Source organism: Phycodurus eques, chromosome 10 (genome assembly GCF_024500275.1).
Source record: "Phycodurus eques isolate BA_2022a chromosome 10, UOR_Pequ_1.1, whole genome shotgun sequence".
NCBI classification, from domain to species: domain Eukaryota; kingdom Metazoa; phylum Chordata; class Actinopteri; order Syngnathiformes; family Syngnathidae; genus Phycodurus; species Phycodurus eques.
The window spans coordinates 19,299,473-19,314,018 of record NC_084534.1 but is presented as its reverse complement, the minus strand read 5'-3'; the positions used below and the strand labels follow the sequence as shown (position 1 = coordinate 19,314,018).

The window sequence follows — 14,546 nt, the reverse complement described above, 5'->3', positions numbered from 1 at the left end:
GGTGACATCGTGCATAACTGGAACTGACATCCACTAAAAATGTGACAGTGTTCCAATGTCCTCCTCCTTTTCTAGGCGAACATCCATCTCTGGTAATTGGAAGAGCAACACGGGCTCGGCCATGTTGGAGCAAGTGGCCATGACTGACAAGTGAGCTCAGCATTCGCGATGTCCCGCCGGCTGTCATGTGTGGCGTCTCGTTATGTTACACTGAGTCACACTATCGTCTCACGTTGTTCCGTCGCATGTTTGCCTCCACCGCAGGTATAAGCTGTGGGTCGATAACTGCTCCGAGATCTTTGGCGGCCTGGACATCTGTGCCGTCAAAGCCATATGCGGCAAGGACGGCAACGACTACATCACTGAGGTGAGGGAAAGGTCACTGGGAACATTTAATCGCGCCATAAACAAGTCACTTAAATGTATTTATGTATTTTGGCCGTATGAAAGTGTGTGCAGCATCAGAGGGACAAATACAGTTCTGGAGACTTAAATTTAGCACGCTTGGCCTAATTTATACCACTGGGACCAATAGATTGTCTGTCTGGGAATAAACTGATTGAATTCAACCTCAATACACAGTCTGAATTCAATATTAAGCACTAAAGGAGACATTACAGATCATTTTCACAATTAAAAACAGCTCCCATGTATCTTAATAACATTTCTGTGAAACACTTTTTTTTTTTAAATACCTCAAGGATGAAGAATTATGTAACGCTTTACAAGCATTTTTGTCTTGCTGAAATCATTAACTGGTAAACCGGCAGCAGCATTGAGGAAATCAGCAGGAAGGTAAAAGCAGATTCTCCAGATCCTGGAGGGGGTGCTTCACTGCCATCAGATGGGCGTGGTCCACCGAGACCTCAAGGTGAGAGGTTGCGGGTCAAAGGTCATGTGGATAAATGAGGTGTGGAAATTGTGGAATTAAATTAAAAATAGCAGAAACCAGAAAAAGAAGAAGAAACTGAAATCTTATGGTGTCATTGTTTTTATTTGTTCGAATAAAACAGAAAAGGGTCATTTCAACATACAATGGTAACGAAAATACATTTTTATTTAAAAAACATTTTATCTAGCAGAGCAAAGCAAAGCAAATTAATTTATATAGCGCATTTCATACACAAGGTAACTCAATGTGCTTTACATGATTAAAAGCATTTAAAAACAAAGAAAAAAACAGCTTATAAAATTAAACTCATAACAGTTACAAAAATCATTTTTATTCATTAAAACACTATTAAAAAACATCTCTATGATATCTAGCTAATGCAAAAACCCTGATGTGACAAGCCGAAAGTCACATTTGAAATTGTAACGGTAAGAAAGATTTATAAAAACTAAAAAAATTAAAAATTAAAAAAACAGTATCTTGCAGATTTTTTTTCTCACTTAGAATTATAAAACCTTTTTTATCTATCCATCCATTTTCCGAGCCGCTTATCCTCACAAGGATCGCGGGAGTGCTGGAGCCTATCCCAGCTATCTTCGGGCAGGAGGTGGGGTACACCCTGAACTGTATAATCGAGCTAGAAACCAGCTGACTAAAGAAATTAACATTGCAAAGAGGAACTATGCAGCAAAGTTGGAAAAACAGTTTAGCGCAAACGACTCTAAATCAGTCTGGCATGCATTCCAATCGCTGACTAATTACAAGCGACGATCCCCCCAAGCTGAGAACAATAGCACACTAGCCAACGACTTGAATAATTTCTACTGCAGATTTGCAAAGGGCAATTTTTTGACTTGAGTTCGTTGTCACATTTCTGTGGGGCCAATTATGTATTACTCGTGCACTCACTGTAGTTGTCTCGCCATGCTGCACTATTTGCATATACTGGCCACTCATGCCAGAGTAGCATCTGCTCCATTTGCACACTGATTGAGGAGTATCTGTAACATTTGCACAACCAACATTGTCCCAGATGATCGCACTACTCGTCACTTTAAACCGCATACACTCCTTGAAGTCTCAGCGCCCTTTGCACAATGGTCATTGCACCGGACTATTGCAATATTAGTCATTCGAACTGCTCTAAATGCTAGAGGACTCTGCATCTTTTTGCACAATTGTCAAAAAAAAAAAAAAAAAAAAATGTACAGGCATTACCAGATAACTAGCAACCCTTTACTGCTCAGTGACTGTTTTTTTTTTTTTTTTTGTCAATGTCTTTCTATCTCCAAAGTGTTCTGTAAATTGACTGTCTGTTGTCGTACTAGAGCGGCTCCAACTACCGGAGACAAATTCCTTGTGTGTTTTTTGGACATACTTGGCAAATAAAGATGATTCTGATTCTGAACTGGTTTCCAGCCAATCGAAGGGCACATTTAAACAAACAACCAGTCGCACTCACATTCACACCTACGGACAATTTAGAGTCTTCAATCAACCTCCCATGCATGTTTTTGGGTTGTGGGAGGAAACCGGAATGCCCGGAGAAAAATGCCATTAATAAAAAATTCTTAACATTTTAATAAAAAACACTATACAGTATAGTACTTTATGAAAAACATCAGAAATAACTAATTTAAAAAATAACGAGATTTACAAATAAGTGACTCAGTAAGCTGCAGTAATATTGGTCATTTTTCACAGAGGATAAATAATATATGCCTGTGAGTACTGTTCTTTTGTCAGTCTGCATGTGTCGCTGCACTGTTTGTGTTCAAATATCCGTTGATTAAAGGGTTCTAACAACAGCAACATCGATGCTAGTTTTGTTAGCCCATCTGTGGCATTTTGCATCGTCTATTAGCATTAAGCTAGCTGACTTTTGTAAGTTATGATTTGGTTAAATACTGTACATGTGTTATTCTTGTTGTTTTAAGATTCAACTTCAACTGGGAAAGGCAGTTGTTCACTATGTGATGCTTGTTGTTAAGTTCACTAAGTTAGTGATGGTAACTCAAATATTTGCTCGCAACTGAATACAAAAAATGAGCTGTTCGACAGCTCATATCTCGAAAGACTTCTATGATGGGTCTCTCGTTAAAGTTGAGGTTCCACTGCACATATAGAGGGAGTGCCATCTATTAGGTGGGGCACTACCGCACTTTACCAAAATGCAGCATATAACATCACATGAACGCAGATATTGATTTGTTTGGCGATTGATTCCATTGTGTTCCCAGGTGATGGGCTCGTCTATGCAGCTGGTCGGCGATCACCAGGCAGAGGATCGCCAGCTCATATCCGAGGTGGTGCTGGCTAAGATGACCCAGACCCTTGCTGCCAAGGTGGCCGCTGCTTCCCGTTCGCCCGCCCGGTCCCCTCAAGGCCAGAAGACGACTGCTGCAGCAGCAGCGCCCCCACAGGTAGATCATGTGGTACTGCAGATGATTCAGTCCAAGACTTTTTTTTCCTTTCCCATTGGCTCTTACACTCCCTTCCCGTTTCTCTCTTACAGGGTGGCGGCGTTAAAGACGGAACACCAGATGCAAGCAGAACCACAGGCCAGCGTCCTCAACCTCAAGGTTCTGTGAACACTGCCCTGTGTGAATTAATTATTACTATTGATTTTTACATGTTTGTTTTTCATTTCGTTGCGGTGTTCATTTCAGATGGGACAAAATATTGATATTGTGATGCTGGTATTGTTTTCAACACGATACTGTCGATACAAATATCGATATTGAAGCCTTTCAAGTAGTTTTTACCAGCATTAAATAGCAATATTGTGGGTGTTTTAGTTTTTGTTCTTTTCATTTGACTACTCATATATTGTCATGATATCTCTCGCAATACAGTATTCATACACACAAACATCTACTGTATATCATAGCTGTCCTATGTTCAAACAATTTAAAAAAAGTTTTCCCACATCAGTTGCATAGAGATTGTGTTGTATAGCAGGTGGTTCTCTTCCAGTGTATTATGTGTACATTGTACAATATCTACCTCTATGTAACTAAAGAAGGGTATAATAAAATGTTTGAACATCGGACAACTACGAGATAGATACAGTATTTTTTTTTTAACTGCGGAAAAAACTAGAGAAAAAACAGTACCACTATTTAATCCTGGTGTATTAATACTGTATCTTTAAAGAAAATCATAGGATACGCTATTAAAGTTTATTTTGTGTCTACAGTGTTGAGATGACCAATATTTCTCAAATATTCAATCAGTATGATGAGCCAGGATTGAATGTGTGCCTCATTCATTGTCAGACAACCCACAGTCCAAATACAAGTCATTAAAAAAAACAAAGCATAAACCGCTCAGCACAGTTCGGATTGTGTATTCCAGGTGACCTTGTATTTATTTTGTGTTAAAGCACTTTGTTCACTTTCTGCATCGTCATGCTGTAATTGCTTTCTGTTCATCTTCATACATCATCAGAGTACAAATATCCTCCATTTCCCGGAAACAAAATTTTATTTGCGGAGACATAAACATCCATGACTGGAAAAAATAAATCTAATCAAATGTCTTTTTTTTTTATGATGGCCACGGTTCTTCAAAATCAAAAGTGAAGCTGGTTACAGTCACTTTCTGATATGATGCTGTGCTGCCCTCTGTTGGTGTGTACTGTTTAAACGCTTTGGTTATGATATTGTTTTTGTTGAATAGTTTTAAAAATGTGTGTGGAATTGTTTTATTTTTTTTATTTTTTTTTACTGAGAATGAAGTTATAATACTATTAGAAGAAAGCCTTTTTTTTCCAGAAAAAGGTTGTTTCGTATAAGAATACAGTCATAATTTTATAAAAAAGAAAGTAGTATTTTATGAGAACAAAGTCTCAATTTTTCACGTAACTGTACTTAACTTAATTATTTATATTTATGAAAACTTTCACTTTTACTCCACTATGATAATCCATCCATTTTCCGCACGGCCTATCCTCACTAGGGCCGCGGACGTGCTGGAGCCTATCCCAGTTGACTCCTTGAACTGGTCGCCAGCATATCGGTCAAATATAAACAAACAACCATTCATACTTACATTCACACCTACGGGCAATTGAGAGTTTTCAATTAAGATACCATGCATGTTTTTGGGATGTGGGAGGAACCCGGAGTACCCGGAGAAAACCCACGCAGGCACGGGGAGAACATGCAAACTCCACACAGGCGGGGCCAGATTTGAACCAGGGTCCTCAGAACTGTGAGGCAGACATGGTAACCAGTCATCAACCGTGCCGGCCCACTATGATAAAAACTCCTAATTTTATCATAAAAAAATGGAATCAGATGAATAGCTGAGTTCTTTGGAGGTTTTTTTTTTGAAGGTGAGAAAAAAAAGGAAAAAAAGTATTGTTAATTATCCATCCATCCATCCATTTTCTGAGCCGCTTCTCCTCACAAGGGTCGCGGGCGTGCTGGAGCCTATCCCAGCTGTCAAGGGGCAGGAGGCGGGGTACACCCTGAACTGGTTGCCAGCCAATCGCAGGGCTATTGTTAATTAATGCTGGTGTATCGATGCCGTATCTTTCGAGAAAACGGTCCCATACCATAGGATGCTATTGGCATGCCAGACAAATTCTGACTGATCTGTTGGTCTATTATCTAATAAAGAGTGGTCGGTAGAGTAGACAATTATTGTACTCAAGTAATAGTACTATTACTTTAGAATAATATGACTCAAGTAAAAGTAACCCTCCAAATAAATACTTAAGATTAAGTATTCAGTAAAAATAAAAAACTACTTAGGTACTGAGTAACTATCGACTAACCTTGAATTTATCCTTTTTTAATCAGCACATGAATGTCAAAAAGGCACAAAATATAAAACGGGAATTTGCAAAAACAGATATTGCCTCACAATGTCACTTTAATTAAAACAATAATAAATAAAATGTTAAAATAGTTATTTCCTTCGTTGTTTCTGCCATGCCTCACATACAGGTAAACTCTGCGAGGAGGCAGGCTACACCGGATTTTAGTAATTTTTTGGACCAGTGTACCGCCGACACATTTAAAAGTGGGATGTCTGCACTGGTGTGGACTGCGATCAGCCGACAGCCAACTGCGATCCTGTCCAATCGAAGCGGCTTCTTTAATTGCCTTTAAAAGTGGCGCAGTAATCTCGCATGAAGTGGCTTCTTTCGTTGTCTTTAAAAGCGGCGCAATAGTCTCGCATGGAGGGGTTTCTTCATGCGGAAGAGGACGCAGCGATCCGTGTGTGACTGGAGCATTGTCGTAGCTCTTGGCCAATGTGGCTAGAGTCAACGTGATTAAATACAGTATGAGCTGGTGATTACCCCCGGCGGCTTAAATATGTCCACAGACCTTATGTATCTGTCCCCACCCATCATTCGTCAGCGAGCCTTAATCAAGAAATACCACCATTTGCGCTCTGGCATATGTTGCGCAGCCTACAAAAATAGAACATTTTGTGTGTGGTCATATGACTGCCTGGCTCTGTTCGGTTGGTCAAATGGAGTCAAACGACGCTCATGTCTATGTTGAATTGTTGAAACAGAGTCATGTGACACAAGTCTCTCTGACAAACAAAATAGTTTGCACAAGCAATAATGGATCAAAAGTAAAGTAGTAAGTAGAATGTAGCTCAATACAATGGAGTAAAAGTAGCTTTACTTCCTAACAAAAATACTCAAAATAAAATGTATGTTGCATTAGAATTACTCTGACAAGTACAATTGGTCTAAAAAGTTACATGCATAAATGTAACATTTTACAACACACCTTGTCTAATAACTATTTCTGTCTAAATTTTAGGTGCATCAGTCAAAGCACAAAGTGCAGAGCCATCATCAGACACACTGAAGAGATCTTCCGAGCCTCCGTCAAAGCCTGGCCAGGCCCAGAAAACTTCTCTAGGTCAAGCCCAGAAACCAACTCAGGCCCAGAAGCCAAGCCCGGTCCAGAAATCTGCTTCGGTCACAAAGCCTCCAGTGCAGAGGCCTCCCCCCATGACAAGAGCTCCGTCTGTCACAAAACCCACTCCGGATGCTGCTTCCTCCAGCGTTGCCCCGACCAAAGCTTCTCCATCTTCCCCCACTAAGTTGGCAGGTCCAGGCTCCCCTGCAGCCTTGGGTGCTGCCTCTCCTCCAGTGTCAGCTCCCACCACAGAGCAGCCCAAGCCCCAGCCCCCGGGCTCCCCGGCCCAAGCTCCGGGAAAGCCAAAGGATCTGCCACCTAAACCCACCCCGCCGGCCAAGCCCATCCCTCCTGTCCGCAGGAACTCCAAGCCACAGCTGCAGCCAAAGCCCCAAACTCCGCCTCCTCCCAGAGCCTCACCCAAACCTCAGTCCGCCCCCCAAAACCCAGCGCCCACTGAGGCCTTAGATGCCGCACCCGGCACGGCGCAGGTCCAGTCGCCAGCCAAAGCCAGCCAGTCGCCGCCAAATGTGCAGTCTCCGGCCAAGGCTCAGCCTCAGACCAAGCCCGCCTCTCCATCCCAGAACCCTGAGCCTGAAACTGCCGCTGACCCTGCTGAGCCTCAGGATGACCAGCAAGCGTCCCAGCCAAAAACACACCCTCTGCTCAAGTAAGAGCCTTGTAGACAGCACACTACTAACCGTGCTAAGACATCAATTTAATCTGACACATGAACAAAACCAGCATGGCACTCCATTGGGCGCAGACCTCCACCAAGACCATTGTTAAATCTACTAGGCAGTACTGTTCACTCCAGTAGTCTACAAAGGTGGAAGCAATGTGCATTCCAGTTGGGTGCCACACTGCCACACCCCGCAAGCTTTTGTCCACGATAGCTGCATCTGCTGGATCTAGTGAATCACTGCTCCACATTTGTGCCCAATGCAAGGGGCCAACAAAATGGAATGGCTTCTTCGTCAACTCTATTATGACAACCTTTTGCTTTTTAGCTAAAATAGTTTTTTTAGTTTTATTACCTAATTCTCCTAATTAACCAACCAAACTACAAACAGTCATTAACATCTCACTTGTTGAGCTTGGTGGAGGTAACAAAAGCACTCAGATGACTTCCGCCTTAGACAGTCTTGTTTTATTTATTTTTTTAAAAGATAATCTTAAGTGAATAAAGTCATAATCTAACAAGAATCAAGTTGTAAATAAATACATGAAAAAAGGTTAAGTTTTACAAAAATAAAGATGTAGGGCTCTATTTTCCTAGACAGTGCATCTGTGGTGAGGTGCAAATGCTGGCAGATTCAGATTTTTGTGCAAGCGCAAGGCTCGCTGCACAGGTTTGACAATTTGACAGACCGGTCTGTGCCAAGCTGGGCGTTCCGGCGCAGTGAAGGTGTGTCCTTGGAGATTCCCCATGTGGAGTGAAAATTTGGTGGCAGAAAGTTGGTCTAAATTTACGCCTGCTCAGACCACCTCTACATTCTGGCACAATGTAGACTACTGGCCTAACATGAGTTTGGGGAATTTAATTTGCGCACAGAGAGACAGATACTGAGGCCCGTGGACATATTTAAGTCACCATTGGTTATCACCAGCTCATTCTGTATTTAATAAGGATACCCGCTCACATTGTCTGTGGCCTCACCGGCCAGGTGCAGTGACAATGCTTCACTCAGACACAGATCGCTGTGATCACGCAACGTCCTCTTCCATACAAGGATGTCTCCATCAAGACTGTCACTGCGTGACATTTAAAGGGAATGAAAGGAGCCGATTTGATTGGCGGTGAATGAAGTGTATAAACACTCCCACAGTGGCGCAGCAGGCCCACTCTCAAAAAAGGAACAGACCAGTGTTAAAATGCCTACGAAAGCAAATGGAAATCTCAAAGCGTTCCAATTTACACTTCAAAGTTATTATTCCTTTAGTCCCGCAATTTTACAACTTTTTTTATGCAATATTGTGACTTTATTCCCATAACGCAATGGCTTTATTCTCTTTACATATTTCTTCTAATAGCATTAGACTTTATTCCTGTAACCTTACGACTTTTCCCACACAGGATTGTGACAGTCTGACTTTATTCACAAAATGTTAAGGCTTTTTTCTTGTAGCGTTACAACTTTATTACTGTAACTGTGTGACTTTGTCAGACATGATTCCAATTTTTGTCCATAGCATTGTGATTTTATTCCCCGTAACTTCTCATTTAATTGTATTTTTTCCTCCATGAACTTTGCCATACCCCTCCTCAAATGCATTGGAAATTTCTTGTTACCAATCAAACAATCTAACTTGCCAATACACATAACTGATAAAGTCTTGGGCGAGGTTAATGATGTGTTCTATTGAGGTTCAATAAGTTACTATCGTCAAAGTGTCCCTGTTTAAAATGTTTCCCAATGTGTGTCATCCTTCCTCATCCCACTTTCCTATCTCCCGTCTCCCTTCGATGCATCCTATCCTCCCTGCCCTCCTCACCCTGTTCTCTCTCCTCGCTTCCCAGTAAGTCCCAGTCACTGACCAATGCCTTCAACGCCTTCAGCGACTCATCCTTCTTCCGCGGTGTGTCCGGCTCCGGAGGGGGTGACGGCCAAGATGAGGCCAAGGCCGAGACCATTCGCAACATCCGGAAGTCCTTCGCCAGCCTTTTCTCTGACTAGACAACTTCTGCCAACCGCCCGCTCTATACTCCCCTCTCCCACTCCTCATTGGCCAACGGTGACTTGATTGACATTTCAATGTGACGCAGTCTGAGACGTATATGTGTTTTCAATTTTAAGTGTACTGTACTCCCTCTGTTCGTCCATCCTGCGCGTCAACTTGTCTGTGTGAGTGAACAGTGACGCCCCCTGGCTCGGATGTTAAGTGCATGTTGGTGTGCCAGAATAGGTGGAATGATGAGTTATGTCACTGATGTACCCTAGAGTAGCATAGTATAGTATATGACAGAATAGAATATGTTTATTTTCCCAAAGCACATTAAAGAAACAGAACTATATGAAAGTCTAATTATAAATACAGACAGAATGTACATAGAGTATGTATGCAGTACACATATATCATTCAGAGAGACACAACTATAAAGCTAGTATATTTTATCGGTGACATAACTCGTTCATAGGTGGCTGGATTTATACGCGTTTTAACTAATAATGATATATTTGATGGTTTCCCTTGTGATTTTCGCAGTAAATCCATTTTTGGGCCCCCCCAAGTGAAACTCGTGTGTAATTTTAAAAAACTGAAGAAGAAAAAAAATACGTCAAGTATGTGCTCCTGTGTAAATCCAGCCTTGGTGTCGCATCTGCCGACTTCCTCTCGACGTGTAGAGTTAGCATTTATTTCTGTGTGTGTGTGTGTTTGCGTGCGTGTGTGTGTGGGTGTGGGTGGGTGTGTGTGTGTGTGTATGCATGGCTCCTCCGAGAGGCTCCGCCATGACCTTTGGAGTTGCTCTCAGGAGCTCTATCAGTGTTGACCTTTGTCTTCCGTTGCCTACTGTCTCCCTCTTTCTCTAGATGTTGTAGCCTTATCGTGTTTTCAAGTCACAGCTTTGTTCGTTAGCTGTGCAGACCTGAGTCGACTTGAAATTCATTCATCGGTTAATCACATGAAGGGGCTAGACAGGGGCTTCCAATTCACCTTTCGCCTTTAAGCCACACAGTGCAAAATGCAGACGGGCCAATCACAGAGCAGAACAGAATTCATAGATACTTTTTCAAAAAAATTTACAGTTTCAAATATATTTTTGCTCTGAACAGAGGTATTTGGTAAGGTTTTGTTCGGTTTTCCGAACCCCGCAAAAAAACAGATAAATGCAGAATCTGGTTAAAGCTATGTGGCCCTTGACATAGTCATCTGAATTATTCCTTCGTCTGCTTCAAGGCATACAATGTACTTGTATAATATGTTAAAAGGAACACTGTGGTTAACCAAAATGCTAAGTTAATAACGTAAGGTTTAATGACCATCTGTGGCACTGCCAACTTTAGCCAGCGAACCTAATGAGGCTATCTTTTAAAAAAAAACGCAAATTAATCCAGATTAATCTAGTTAACGGAATGTGACCATCCTCATAGTCATTTACAGCATTCTAGGCGAAGGTGAATCGGAACTGGTAGCATCGGCCACATCAAGTATTAACTGAATGCATTTCAAAGAGGAAAAAGACGCATGTCTGTTGCCGTGATTGGTGATTTCTTGTTTCACCTCTTGTGTAGACCTACATACGGTATTGTAAATTGTTGATTATGCTTATAAGAAGACATTGAGACAGTAGTGCAATAACACCTTGACATGACTGTTGAATGGTGTCACCCTATTATCAATATGAATATGAATGTCCGTGCGGCACTTGTGTATCTGTTTGACATCTTCCTCTTTTGACATTCCTTTAAATGGGGTCCGACTCCAGTTTTGACAGTGAAAATGACAAAGAAGAAGAGGGGGGGCTTTCACACTCGCATCCTTTGGTCCCAGTTATTCTGGTTCCTTTTCCCCTATTGGTGCGGTTCGTTCACACAGTCACGACCAATCAACTGGTCCGGGACAACATCTTGGTCTTCCATTCCAATGTCTCTGACTAAAGTTCTTCGTCTTTTTAGCGCTGGTCCGTATTTTTGACTTTCACATTTGAGCTGCTTAACCACACCAGAGTTTGTCAGAATCAGATGACTTTGGCAAGAATGAAATATTTCTCACCACAAGTAAACGGTGGCGAGTTAGGCTGTGGTCACACTCAGGTTTGGATAGGTTAAGACATACTGGGATATGGTTCAATTGTGTTATCGCTATCATCTGAACCGTGGTGCGCACCAGATAAACAGACCAAGACCACTTCTGGCTCTCTCCACAGGTTTGGTTTTGGTTAAGATCAAATCTGGTCCGATTCCTCTTCCAGTGCAGTTTGTTTGCATGAACACTATCTTCGTAACTCTAGTGCTCACCGAACAATCTGATCATAACGGCTTCGGAGGTGGTCTTGTTCGGTAACCTTATCTTGGTTTGGTTCGGTTAAAGTGAATTCTGGTGCGATTGCTCTGTTACTGCTATTCATTTGGTCAAGTGTGAACATATATCAATGGAACCACTTGAAAAGGTGGTCTTGGTCCCATTGCAAGTGAACTCTACTACGGTTCGGTTCACTTCATCTCAAGTGTAAACACAACAGTTCTCAGGAATGAACCAACGGTGGTTCGCCTGCTCTGCTAGTGTGGTGAACACCATCCTTGGAAACGCTTGCAGAGGTGGTTACGGCCTTATTGCAAGGGAACTCTAGTGCGGTTCAGGTCACTTTATCTGATGTGTGAACAAATTAACTGGTCCGATTGCTTCACTCTTGCATTTTGTTTAGTCAAGTGTGAACGCTATCATTGTAATTGCTTGAAGAGGTGGTCTCGGTCCCATTGCAAGTCAACTCCGATGTCATTTGGGTCACTGAATCTCAAGGATGAATAATAGTCACATTTAGTTTGGTTAAGATGAATTCTGATGCGACTGCTCTGTTGGCGCAATTCATTTGGTAAAGTGTGAAAAGCATCAATGGAACCGCTTGAAAAGGTAGTCTCGGTCCCATTGCAAGTGAACTCTAGTGCAGTTCAGTTCACTTTGTGTCACGTGTGAACACTTAAGTTGTCAGGAACAATTCAATCTGGTGCGATTGCTCTGCTGGTGTGGTTTGTTTGGTTAAGTGTGAACACACATTAGAACCACTTGAAGATCCATCCGGTCTCATTGCAAGTGAACTCTTGTGTGGTTCAATTCACTTTATCTCAGGCGTGAAAACCACACAGAAAAAGGAACCGACCAGCGTTAAAATGCCAACGAAAGCAAATGGAAATCTCAAAGTGTTGGTTTTGAACCGTACCTCGTTTTATCGCGGTAGAAAATGAACTCGAGTCCAATTAGAACCAACCAGACTAAAGGGTGCTAGCCCATTAAGAGCGGACTTGATTTTGAATTGAAAGGCAGCCCGGAAAGTATCCTCTTCGGTTTAGTGTGCACAGGCATGTCAATGTGTCATTTACTGTATATCCCTTGTCATATTGCCAACAAGTAACCTTATTGTATGTATGAATGTTTGTATGTATGGATGGATGTACTATATGTACAGACGGGTGACACAAAAAGGAGAAAACTGCTTAAAAAGAGAGGAAAAACAGAGTCTTGTGTGTCCACTATTTAATCATGGAAATAATAAGACATCTAAACCTAGCCGTAATGTAATTATTTATTAATGCCACCATCATGGTTGCCTGTCAATTTATTGAGATGATTTCATGTTGGTTTTAACTTCCACTTGTCACCCATCTGTATGTGCCATCTCAGGAGTTTATTTATTTTGTAATAAATTTATTTATTTATTTATTTATTTTGTTGGAGGCTCCATATTTTTGGCAATCTAGTAACAAATTTTGTTTTTTGTAGTGACTGTTTATATTTGTAACGCAAAATAGCGCTTTGCATGACCTGGTGACTGATGACGCTGTCATTTATGTACAGATGATTCACCTTAATAAAGATGTGGCTCCATCGTCCCTTGGATGAAATCAAATTTGATGCTGCTGTGGGCTTGTACCTGACCAATTGTGCACCAGATGGCGATCTACCCATGTGGAAATGCCTTCTGTGAGCTTTTGTCATTATTTTATCCACAGTAAATGACTATCAGCCAGTGGTTAATGGGACTCCAGATACCTATGTGATATAATGTTAAACACAACACAAGTATAGTACCTTTGAATCACTATATATATATATATACACACACACACACACACACACGCTCACACACACACACACACGCTCACACACACACACACACACACACACACACTTCACTCCCTGACTCAAATGCAAAATTATCCAGAGTCCACCCATCCATCCATTTTCTATACTGCTTATCCTAATTAGGGTCGAGGGTGTTCTGGAGCCTATAGCAGTTTACTTCGGGTGAGAGGCATTTTACATCCTAAAGTGGTTGCCAACCAAACCGCATATCAAAGTAATTTGTTCACAAAAAAAGGATGCAGATGGGAGGTTCTATTTAACTCACAGGAATGGGGACAAAAAATGCTAACGTAGCAGTATAGAGCTTCACGCTGCATACCTAAATGCATGACACCAGATGCAAAATATCCCAATTAAAGTCTTTGATTTAAAAAAATGAAGCTCCAGTTGAGAGTACTAATAAGCTAACATGAATGAAACAAAACAAACAGGAAGCAGAAACCTCATGAAATAAAACCAGTAGATGTGTGTTTTTTTCCCTTAAATTCAAATTGTAAAACTTTTGGGTTCTGTTTGAACTTCAAGCTAAAGAAAAGTTTGAATTATTCTGAATTATATCTAACACATTGACTAATTGGTGCCATTTTTTTAAACCATACTTTTAACATTTCTGCTACATGACAGCTACTTCATCGGAGTACATGCATAGTGATTTTAAAATCTCGATTATTTTGAATCTGAGAGACCACACGCAAGGAAAAAAATCTTTCTGATCTTTTAGAAGCATCTGAGAATCAAGCCTCTGTTTACTTTGATCAGAAGGGATGCTCAGATTTGGCCCGAGTGACAGTATGTACAGTATGTACGCTGCCTTACTTGAAAGGCACGAAGGCGAGTCCTGTGCAAGCGGCAAATGATGGAACACTTTCAAATACCAGTCTTACGCCCACGGGAAAGAAGAACTGATGGGATTTCTCAGGAATTACAGATTAAACAGCAAAGGACTCCCAAGGGAAGAC

The 14,546-nt window shown here is 41.4% G+C and overlaps 1 protein-coding gene across 2 annotated transcripts in view; it reads left to right on the top strand.

Annotated features, from left to right (window-relative positions):
* The window catches only part of syn2b (synapsin IIb), a 62,890-nt gene extending 49,556 nt beyond the window's left edge, over positions 1-13,334 (top strand). The window contains exons 8-13 of one of the 2 annotated variants that reach the window (XM_061688076.1): positions 76-150; positions 265-367; positions 3,133-3,315; positions 3,408-3,474; positions 6,682-7,453; positions 9,344-13,334. In XM_061688076.1, the coding sequence (XP_061544060.1) occupies positions 76-150; positions 265-367; positions 3,133-3,315; positions 3,408-3,474; positions 6,682-7,453; positions 9,344-9,461 (1,318 nt within the window). In that variant the 3' untranslated portion in view covers positions 9,462-13,334. Of the gene's footprint in view, positions 1-75; positions 151-264; positions 368-3,132; positions 3,316-3,407; positions 3,475-6,681; positions 7,454-9,304 lie in introns of both variants that reach the window. The other variant, XM_061688075.1, reaches the window with a different exon arrangement.
* Positions 13,335-14,546: the final 1,212 nt, after the last annotated feature.